Source organism: Somniosus microcephalus, chromosome 20 (genome assembly GCF_052327205.1).
Source record: "Somniosus microcephalus isolate GS21.2 chromosome 20, FLI_Smic_1.0, whole genome shotgun sequence".
Lineage (NCBI taxonomy): Eukaryota > Metazoa > Chordata > Chondrichthyes > Squaliformes > Somniosidae > Somniosus > Somniosus microcephalus.
This window is the reverse complement of record NC_141006.1, coordinates 79,637,950-79,649,636: the sequence shown is the minus strand read 5'-3', so window position 1 is coordinate 79,649,636 and position 11,687 is coordinate 79,637,950. Positions and strand designations below refer to the sequence as shown.

The 11,687-nt window shown below is 45.6% G+C and overlaps 1 protein-coding gene across 1 annotated transcript; it reads left to right on the top strand.

Annotated features, from left to right (window-relative positions):
- Window positions 1-201: 201 nt before the first annotated feature.
- On the top strand, window positions 202-11,201 carry ptafr (platelet-activating factor receptor). Its single transcript, XM_085963071.1, has 2 exons — window positions 202-733; window positions 9,885-11,201. The coding sequence occupies exon 2, from the start codon at window positions 9,949-9,951 to the stop codon at window positions 11,008-11,010; it is 1,062 nt and encodes a 353-aa protein (XP_085819197.1). The 5' UTR covers window positions 202-733; window positions 9,885-9,948; the 3' UTR covers window positions 11,011-11,201.
- The last annotated feature ends 486 nt before the right edge of the window (window positions 11,202-11,687 follow it).

The following is an 11,687-nucleotide window of genomic DNA, read 5'->3' as shown; positions in this document are numbered from 1 at the left end:
AGGTCAAACGCTGCCTTGATGTCAAGGGCAGTCACTCTTACCTCACCTCTGGAAATCAGCTCCTTTGTCCATCTTTGGACTAAGGCTGTAAAGAGGTCGGGAGCAGCGTGATATTAATTACCGTTGCGTTTTGACTCATAACATTTACAGCATGTGCAATCCGGCATTAATTAGTCATCATGCACGCGTATCTGACGGACGGTGGAAAGTTTCCTCATCTTGAGAGAATGCAACAAATTATTGGAACTTTTCAGTCTTGAGCAATATGGGCTGCTCCTCTCATTCTTCCGAGAAGGAGATTCTGAGAGAGTTATAAGAACATAAGAACATTGCGGCTGTATTTCAAACTCCTCTGTCAGATACTCCCGAAGGAAAAGTTTCTCGTGTTATTTTTGTGTCCTTCAGAAATGAGGCTTTACTGTTAGTTTTATAAAACATGTAGCAATGTTCTGGAGGTGACCTCAATCTTAAATCAAAAGGCGGGTTGAACCGCAGTGTCCTTCTTTGTTACTTCCTCCTCACAGAAGAGCAACCAGCAACTTGCCCAACAAGCTGCCAGCTGGTTCCTCATAGAGTAACCGACATCAGTTACCAGCCTGTCACGGCAGAAATGTGTACTTTTCACTGGAGCCCTCCAATTGTTTTCTTTGGCGACAATATTTCTGGATCGCTGCAGACATTGAGGTGAGGCATTGCTGACCTGTCATCACTCGCCGGGCAGTTTAAGGGCAGGGTGAGTATTTCCAATCATTTGCTGAATGTGTCGGAACATCACTCGGTAGTGACAATGTAGACTTGTTCAATGAATTATATATGTTGATTGACTGAGGAAAGCACTGAGGAAACACCAGGCGCTAGTGTGGGTGTTACAGATGGTGTAAACTTTACTCGAGAACTGGGTGGCCTATTTTAATGACAGCAGCTGGTCATTTAACTCTCGCTGGTTTTCTCTCAATGCTGTGTCCTGGCACAAGTCGAGCTTTCGGAGCACATCGGGCCAAGGAAGGAAGCGGCCCGTCTCCCCCAGAGCTTAACCCGCGTCTCAAAACCCATCAGCAACAGAAAACTTAAATTACTCGTGACTCACCCAGGTGAATTTTGTTTGAATGTTTGAAAATGTTACTCGGGAAACATCGAATTAACAGAGCAGGATTTAGGGATCTCCAGTTGGATAGATGATGGGCGTGTAAAAGCCAAAGATTTTGTGAATGTTACAAAGGAAACTATGCTGGCTGAGCTGACCTGAACATTAAGGACATTCCAATTGCCCCCATGCTCCTGAGCAAAGGAGGGGGGAATATCAGCCAATTCCCCACTCCTGATCACTGGTGGATCCGGAATGCACCTGCCTTGAAGGAGGCAGCTCTAAATGGAATTGGAGAAATACCTGGAAAGGACAGGGCTGTGGGGAAAGGACAGGGGGGAGTGGGAATAATTGGAGAACTCTTTCAAAGAGCCGGCACAGACACGATGGGCCGAGTGGCCTCCTGCTGTGCTGTGTGATTCTATGAAGTTTACATGTTTGGATGTTGGGCGGGGCCAGGTTCAGTCTCAGCTGAAAAGCCTGCTGGCACTGACTGCCTTAGAATAAGACAGGGTGAGCCTTTATCTGTGGAACTCCACCTGAGCATGAGTCAGTCTCACCGGGGGAAGGGGGAAAGAACTGAGTGAGATAAAATTAACTTATATGTTTAAGGTAAGTACAGTTTTTTATGCTGCTAAATTTGCCATTTGTACATTTTGAATAATTACTTTACATTCGAGTTTCTATAGACTGAAGGAGACACTTTAGGGGGTGATGTTTATGCTGCACCAGGGTCACTGTTGCACTGGAATAAGGTGTCTGGGAGGGAGTCTGCTTCTAGTCCACAGGTCTTCAGGACTACAGCTAGGATTCTTTCAGGATCTCAGCCTTCACTGTGTCAGTGCACTCAAGTGCTTCTTAACATCATACGGGGGAATATATAATGGGAAATAAGGAAATGGCAGATCAACTAAATGCATACTTTGGGTCAGTCTTTACGAAGGAAGACACAAAAAACCTCCCTGGGATATCGGGAAAAATAGGGACATTGGCAAAGGAGGAACTGACGCAAATCAATATCTCTAAGGATATGGTGTTAAGGAAGCTAAAGGGATTGAAGGTGGACAAATCCCCAGGGCCTGATAACATGCATCCTAGGGTACTGAAGGAGGTGGCCCTAGAGATAGCGGATGCACTAAGGATGATTTTTCAGAATTCATTAGACTCGGGAACAGTGCCGATGGATTGGAGGGTAGCTAACGTTACCCCACTATTCAAAAAGGGGGGTAGGGAAAAAGCAGGTAATTACAGACCTGTAAGCCTTACATCAGTTGTGGGCAAAATGCTGGAGTCCATCATTAAGGATGAAATAGCGGAGCACTTAGCAAATGGGGACAGGATAGGACAGAGTCAACATGGATTTACAAAGGGTAAATCGTGCTTGACTAATCTATTGGAATTTTTTGAGGGAGTAACTGGTAGAGTAGATGGGGGAGAGCCAGTAGATGTGGTGTACCTGGACTTCCAAAAGGCCTTCGATAAGGTCCCACATAAAAGATTAGCATGGAAAATTGAGGCTCATGGGATAAAGGGGAAAGTTTTGGGGTGGATAGGGAACTGGCTGTCAGATAGAAAACAGAGAGTTGGAATAAACGGCTCATTTTCTGAATGGCAGGCAGTAACAAGTGGGGTACCACAGGGATCTGTCCTGGGCCCCCAGCTGTTCACAATTTACATTAATGACCTGGATCAGGGAGTCGGATGCAGCATTTCCAAATTTGCAGACGACACTAAACTAGGAGGGGGGGTGGGCTCAGAGGAAGAGACCAGGAAGCTCCAGAGCGATTTGGACAGACTGGGCGATTGGGCGGATAAATGGCAGATGCACTATAATGTGGACAAGTGCGAAGTTATCCACCTTGGGTGCAGGAACGGGAGGGCAAATTATTATTTAAATGGCAATAGATTGGGAGAGGGGGAAGTACAGAGAGACCTGGGTGTTCTTGTACACCAGTCACTGAAGGCGAGCATGCAGGTGCAACAGGCGGTCAAGAAGGCAAACGGTATGCTGGCCTTCATAGCAAAAGGGTTAGAATACAGGAACAGGGATACCTTGCTGCAGCTGTACAGGGCACTGGTGAGACCACACCTCGAGTACTGTGTACAGTTTTGGTCGCCTCATCTGAGGAAGGATGTTCTTGCCATGGAGGGGGTGCAGCGGCGATTCACCAGGCTGATACCAGGAATGGCGGGAATGACCTATGAGGAGAGACTATGTAGTTTAGGGATGTACACACTGGAGTTTAGAAGATTGAGAGGGGACCTCATAGAAGTGTATAAAATTCTGACAGGTCTAGACAGACTGGATGCAGAAGGAATGTTTCCCTTGGCGGGTGAGAACAGAACTAGAGGACATAATTTAAGGATAAGGGCTAAACCATTTAGGACAGAGATGAGGGGGAATTTCTTCACTCAGAGAGTGGTGAACCTGTGGAACTCATTGCCACAGAGGGCAGTGTACGCCAGCTCATTAAATATATTTAAGAGGGAATTAGATATATTTCTACGGGCAAAAGGGGTTAAGGGTTACGGAGAGAAGGCGGGGACGGGATACTGAATTAAAGGATCAGCCATGATCTCATTAAATGGCGGAGCAGGCACGAAGGGCCAAATGGCCTACTCCTGCTCCTATCTTCTATATGTATCTATATGTATCATGGGGATGAACCAAATTCAATGGACACCGGCATCTATGTGGCTGGGGACATTGATGGGGTCATCCACGAGGTATTTTTGGCCTTCTGCCTTACACTCATGTGGTGTCAGGGCAAGTGATTTCAGCTTTGCTCGGCAGTAGAAGAGTTGGTGGGAAAGAGGAAAGGTTGCCTACACACTTTGTGTGCTACTTCTCTATAACAACAACAACTTGCATTTACATCGCGCCTTTAACATAGTAAAATGTCCCAAGGAGCCACATAAGGAAATATTAGAACAGGTGACCAAAAGCTTGGTCAAAGAGGTAGGTTTTAAGGAGCGTCTTAAAGGAGGAGAGAGAGGCAAGGGATTTAGGGAGGGAATTCCAGTGCTCGGGGTCTAGACAACTGAAGGCACGGCCGCTAATGGTGGGGCGAAGGAAATCAAGAATGTGCAAGAAGCCAGAATTGGAGGAAAGCAGAGATCTTGGAGGGTTGGAGGAAGTTACAGAGACAGGGAAGAGTGAGGCCATCATAATCATAATCATAATCATAATCAACTTTATTGTCATTGTTAGTGCACAAGTGCAGTACAACGAAATGTAGGCTTGCGGCTCCCGAGAGTGTACATTTAGATTAAGACATTTAAACATTCAACATACATTTGGCTTGTAATACATTAACATAAACATAACCATAATAAGTGCATTGGCAGATGTGCAGGCTTTAGAGTTTATTTGTAGAGTTCAGTAGGATGACAGCCCTGGGAAAGAAGCTGTTCCTAAATCTGGTCGTTCGGGTGCGAATGCATCTGTAGCATCTCCCAGATGGCAGGAGGGCGAACAGACTGTGGCTGGGGTGGGTAGGGTCTTTGATGATCGACCGTGACCTCCGTAAACAGCGTTTCTGGTATATGTGCTCTACGGTCGGTAGCCGGGTGCCGGTAATGCATTGGGCAGTTTTGACTACCCGCTGCAGGGCTTTCCGGTCATAGGAGCTACAGCTGCCATACCATACTGTGATACAGTTCGTCAGGATGCTCTCTATTGTGCAGCGGTAAAAGTTAGAGAGGATCAGGGGTGACAGGTTACATCTCTTCAGCCTCCTTAGGAAATATAGGCGCTGCTGGGCCTTCTTCACCAGAGAGGAGGTATTGAGGGACCAGGAGAGGTCTTCCGTGATGTGAATAAAAGGATGAGATTTTTAAATATGAGATGTTGCTAGACTGGGATCCAAAGTAGGTCAGCGAGCAGGGGGTGATGGGTGAACGGGACTTGGTGTGAGTTAGGACACTGGCAGCGAGCACAGGGGGTGGTGGGTGAACGGGACTTGGTGTGAGTTAGGACACTGGCAGCAGGGTATTGGATGAGCTGACGTTTACAGAGGGTGGGAGATGGGAGCTTGGGAAGAAGAGCATTGGAATAATGAAGTCTAGAGGTAACAAAGGTATGGAAGAGGGTTTCAGCAGCAGATGGTCTGAGGTAGGGGTGGAGACGAGCGATGTTATAGAGGTGAAAGCAGGTGGTCTTGGTGATGGAGAGGATACAGGGTCGGAAGCTCAGGGATAAAAAGGATGTCGAGGTTGCAAACAGTCTGGTTCAGCCTGAGACAGTGGCCAGGGAGAGCGAGAGGGATGGAATCGAAGGCTTGGGAACGGAGTTATTCGGAGCTCTAAGGATGCTGCAGTTCACAATCTTTGGTTTGTGCCATGTGAACCCTTCCCAATAGCAAAATAATGTAGTCTAAGGTGGGGACACTCACCGAGGCATTCCCTTATTTCCATTTGCTTCTAATGAAGCTTCAATCTAATTTAAAAGAAGCTCAAGACTTTAATGATACAGCAGTTTAAGCTTCTAATTTTTAGGTTTTATATTCTCTCCTGAATTCAGGTCAGATAATTGGGTGAAATCAGCTGTGAGTAAATAGGTACTTTTCAAGTCAAAAATTAAATGTTTGCAATCAGAAAATGTTGGATTTAATGTGGTTTCATTAGTGAGACGGCCTTTAGAAGGAACATTTATTAAATAGCAAACACTTACGGCTGTCTTCACAAGATCGACCGCTAAAATGAATAGAGGTCTATCATCAGCCACCTCCTCAGCACCTCCTCCCCCACTGGACTGAGTTCACTGGACTGTATCTGACGTGTGACTGACAGACATTCAGCAACATTCTGAGTGTTAGGATGGACAAAGGATGAACTGCTCCCTGTTCCAAACGGAGAACGGCTGCGTGTGTCACCCCAGAACTGCAGTAAAAGAATTAAAGAACTTGCATTTCTATAGCGCCTTTCAAAACCTCTCTCCCAAAGTGCCTTACAGCCAATGAAGTACTTTTTGAAGTGTAGTCACTGTTGTAATGTAGGAAACGTGGCAGACAATTTGCACACAGCAAGCTCCCACAAACAATAATCTGATGGTGACCAGATAATCTGTTTTAGTGATGTTGATTGAGGGATAAATATTGGCCCCAGGACAGAACTCCCCTGCTCTTCTTCAAAATAGTGCCGTGGGATCTTTTATATCAACCTGAGAGAGCAGACGGGGCCTCAGTTTAACGTCTCATCCGAAAGAGGGATAAAGACAGTATGCTGACTTTGACATTTCTGTGTTTTATTGATCCTTTTGTGGGTGAAGGGGGTGGGGGTGGGGGTGCGGTGGTAATTATTGGATTTGATCCTAAAATGAGAATACTTAGTTATAATGTAACATGGAAATCCTGTTGCCAGCTTCACATAGTCAGTCAAAAACTGATGGTGAGAGAGAAAATACAATATAAATGTTAAGTTAGGGAATGCCTACCTCTGTTACTGGATCATATTTCCGGCTGGCTAGTATTCCAGGGATACAATTAGTATAATATTTTTTAGAAATAACAACAGAAAGTGCTGGAAACGCTCAGCATATTTCAGATTTCCAGCATCTGCAGTATTTTGCTATTGTATTAATATTTTTTAGAAGTGGTCCTTAAATTAGTTCCCGTGAAATGGATGCCAATTTGTGTCTCTGCGTAGTTTTTGGGCCAGATAAAAAGGATCAAATTACAGGCCAAATACCAAAGGTATTCTTATGCTCTCCCGATAGCCTAGTAAATAAAGCCACAGCATGGTGTGGTACTGAACCATACAGATCTAAAAGGCCCTGGGCTGCATCCTTGCTGAGGTAGCAGTAGGGATGGTACAATTGGTCCCAGGCATCCTGGTGTAATGAGGGGATAAATCAATCAGGTCCTACTATTGATTGCTGACCGCCAGCTTCTACCAAGAGTATGCATTTGTGCGATTTCTCCGCATTAAGTTTTATCTGACATCTATCTGTCCAGTGTGCTAATCTGCCTATGTTCTCGTCAAGTTGCTTACAGTCCTCTTCACAGTTAAACATAATATCTACATTTGTGCCATCCGCAAACGTTGATATTGTGCCACCATACCTGGGGTGAGATCACGAGAGCAATGATCCAAAAACTGGTTCCACAAATCATTGAGCTGCCTTATTTCACAGACAACAATGAACCTACAGACCAACCGTTACCATCAGGCTCACGTCATTTAATCAGTGCCGCTTGTCTCCATGTAATAACAACAATGACAATTTGCATTTATATTGTGACTTTAACATAGAAATAATGTCCCAAGGTGCTTCACTGAGGCGTAAGGAAAAAATGAACGGCAAGCCAAAGAAGGAGATATTGGGAGGAGTGACCAAAAGATTGGTCAAAGAGGTGGGTTTTAAGGAGGGTCTCAAAAGTTGGAGAGGTTTAAGGAGAGAGTTCCAGAGCCTGGGGCCTAGGCGGTGCAAGGCACGGCTGCCAATGGTGGAGCAAAGGAAGGGGAAGAAGCATAAAAGGTCAGAGTCAGAGGAACGGAAAGTGTGGTGTGGGAGGTTATAGGGCTGGAGGAGCTTACTGAGACAGGCAGGGGGCAGGCTGCATGTCTCTGTTTTTGTGCTTTTATATCTGTGTTCACAACTCGAGCTTATGCCAGTGAACCGCTGACCACCAGGGGCAGGGACCTCCTAAGACAATGAGGGGGAAAAATTCAGTTGTTTGCACCTCCCGTTAGCGCCTTAAGAGGGCGCTAATGAGGTGCAAAGCAACTAGCGCCCGTGCGCAGCGATGTTTGCGCCGCTCGCAAAATTAACTAGACATTTTGTGGCGGCGCTAAACACTACTGCCACGATCTCCTGCGCCGGCAGATCGTGACGTCAGTCGAGTGTGCAACGCCCCGTTAGCACCCCGGACCGGATATTGAGTGGCGCCCCCTCCCTTACCGCCTGCTGCTAGCAACGACAGGTTGAGGGGAGGGTTATGCTGTCAGAAAGGGACTGGGGGAGCGCTATTTAAAGGCGACCGCTTCCTGTCTTTTTTTGTCAGTGACATTTTTGCACCACGCATTCTGAGAGAGAGAGAGAGAGACTTCTGGAGAGATTCAACGCTGTGTGAAGGAGTTTTGAGTACTGAGCAGCACTTTGCAGGTTTATTTTGATTTGCCCTTCCTTGCTTCGCCAGCGCTCTGAGGTCGCGCCTCGCTCCTCGGCCTTTGCGCCTTAAGACAGGTGTGAAGCGCCTGATTTAGCGCTCCAATCACCTCCAGGGGCGATAAAAGCCAAGTTTGCTGTCGGAGGCGATAATTAGCGCCAGGCGCTAAACTTTGCGCACGGCCGATAATGGCGCCCCAAATGGGGCGATATTGAATTTTCCCTCCTGAGTGTGAGGTATTTATTGATCATAGAGACAGGCTAACAAATTGTTTATTGTTTAGATTCTTTAGAGAAAATTAAACACCATTCATAGTGCTGTTTTTTTTAAAAAAGGAACTTTGCTTTAAAACATAACATTAACTGTAATTCTTTTTCCCTGAATCGTTTTTTGGGGAAATATCATCCAAAAAAATCATGCAATGTGATATATGTGCTCAATCTTTTTAATAAAAACGAAACTCTTTCCGGTGCAGTTACTTCAGATGCTCCATTCTGAAAACATCTTTGACACCTGATCTATGCATCTTGTGTAATACTTCAAAATGGCCAACCTTAGAACATAAGAATTGGAGCAGGAGTCGGCCATTCGGCCCCTCGAGCCTGCTCCACCATTCAATAAGATCATGGCTGATCTTCTACCTCAACTTTCCCGCACTATCCCCATATCCCTTAATATTCAAAAATCTATCGATCTCTGTCTTAAATATACTCAACGACTGAGCCTCCACAGCCCTCTGGGGTAGAGAATTCCAAAGATTCACCACCCTCTGAGTGAAGAAATTTCTCCTCATCTCAGTCCTAAATGGCCGACCCCTTATTCTGAGACTGTGACTCCCCAGCCAGGGGAAACATCCTCCCTACATCTACCCTGCCAAGCCCTGTAAGATTGTTGTATGTTTCAATGAGATCACCGCTCATTCTTCTAAACTCTAGAGAATATAGGCCTAGTCTACTCAATCTCTCCTCATAGGACAATCCCCCCATCCCAGGAATCAGTCTGGTGAACCTTCATTGCCCTCCCTCTATGACAAGTATATCCTTCCTTAGGTAAGGAGACCAAAACTGTCCACAATAGAAACATAGGAGCAGGCCATTCGGCCCTTCGAGCCTGCTCCGCCATTCAACGAGATCATGGCTGATCATCCAAACCCTAGCACCCGGTCCCTACACCGATAGCCATCCCACCCAAGCCCTATGCCCGTAACCCCGTGTATTTAATCCCCCCTAACACTAAGGGCCAATTTTTATCATGGCCAATCAACCTATCCCACACATCTTTGGACCGTGGGAGGAAACCGGAGCAAACCCACGCAAACACGGGGAGAATGTGCAAACTCCACACAGACAGTCACCCAAGGCCAGATTTGAACCCGGGTCCCTGGTGCTGTGAGGCAACAGTGCTAACCACTATGCCACCATGCTACCTGGTGTGGTCTCTCCAGGGCCCTATATAACTGCAGTAAGACGTCTTTACTCTTATACTCAAATCCTCTTGTAATAAAGGCCAACATACCATTTGCTTTCCTAATTGCTTGCTGTACCTGCATGTTAACTTTCAGTAATTCGTGTACAAGGACACCCAGGTCTCTCTGAACACCAACATTTCCCAATCTCTCACCATTTAAAAAATACTCTGCTTTTCTATTTTTCCTACCAAAGTGGATAACTTCACATTTCTTCTTTTTCTAGATTTCCACGCTATTCGTAAACGCTTAATGTTTTCTGCAAGATTTGGATTCTCTGCAGTTTAACAATGACTTCATTTGACCATAATGTCACCTATTTCAGTGTCATTGGCATTTCGTACAAGAGCAACAACAGCTGCCAGGTCGATGCTGAATTCCGATACATACTGATCCCAATTGTCTACAGTTTCATCTTCATACTAGGACTCCTGGGAAACTGCTATGTGCTGTGGGTTTTTAAACAGATGACCCCTACCAGAAGTACAAATGAGATTAAAATCTTCATGGTGAATCTGAGCGTGGCTGATCTACTTTTTATCCTGACCCTCCCGCTTTGGATAGTGTACTACAGCACCAAAGGGAACTGGATATTTACTGAAATTGCCTGTAGGTTGGCTGGATGTCTATTTTTTATCAATACCTACTGTTCTGTTGTGTTCCTTGCGGTGATTAGTTACAATAGGTACTGTGCCGTGGCGTACCCAATAGAAACAGTTCAGTACAGTGACAGAAAGCGAGGCATCATTATATCGACAGTCATCTGGATTGTAATCATTAGCAGTGCATTGCCTTTCCTATTCCAAAAAGGAACAAATAAAGTTGGTAATGTTACTCAATGCTTTGAAGGGTATGACAATAATTCATCAACACCCGTGGTTATCATCCACTTTATCTTGATTGGCGCTTTCTTCATTGCCTTCCTCATAATTATCTGCTGCAATATACGTATCCTAAGTCTGTTATCGACCCAGCCAGTCCAGCCACGGAAGAGCGAGAGGGTGAAGAAGCAGGCTTTCCGCATGGTGTGTGCTGTCATCACTGTTTTCATCATCTGCTTTGTCCCCCATCACCTGGTACACGGCCCCTGGACTCTCACCATCCTTGAACTGTGGCGGAGGGAGGACTGTGCGCTTAGGCGTGCACTGAACAACGCCCATCAGATCACGCTGTGCTTGATGGGTTTGAACTGTACACTGGATCCCATCATATACTGCTTCCTGACCAAAAAATTCAGGAAGTTTCTGACGCATCGTATAAGTAGATGGAAAAGTACTCGGAAGAGCAGTAGGACCATGTCCACTGATACTAACATGGAAGGAGAAATGGTTTTGCCCCATGTTACCCCATGAAGTGACATTGCTGATTGGACAAAATTAATGCTGACTTTTCTTGGCTTGCCGCATTTATCAATTTTTTATTTTTATTTTTGTCTTACTGTTGATAAATGTGAGCATCACATTGTTTAATATCATGAGGCACTGTCACCACCATGGAGAAGGTGCTCAGTTTCAATTATTAAAAAGAAGTTTTTATGACTATGTATATTAGCATTCTACGACAAGCATTTATACAGTGCCTTCAGTGTTAGATTCACATGGCCTTTTACCCAGAGTGAGAACAGGAACAGATAAAAGAAAGACTTGCATTTATATAACACCTTTCATGACCTCAGGACATCCCAAACCGCTTCACAGCCAATGAATCAGTCGTCGCTGTTGTAATGTGGGAAGCACAGCAAGATCCCATAAACAGCAATGTGATAATGCCCAGGTTATCTGTTTTAGTGATGTTGGTTGAGGGATAAATATTGGCCCCAGGACACCAGGGACACTTCAAAATAGTGCCATGGGATTTTTTACATCCACCTGAGAGAGCAGACAGGGCCTCAGTTTAACTTTTCTTCTGAAAGACAGCCCCTCCGACAGTGCGGTGCTCCCTCAGTACCGCCCCTCCGACAGTGCGGCGCTCCCTCAGTACCGCCCCTCTGACAGTGCAGCACTCTCTCAGTACCGCCCCTCTGACAGTG

Bases quoted from the DNA above. Each gene is read 5' to 3' on its own strand.
- ptafr (XM_085963071.1), top strand. From the start codon at position 9,949: ATGACTTCATTTGACCATAATGTCACCTATTTCAGTGTCATTGGCATT.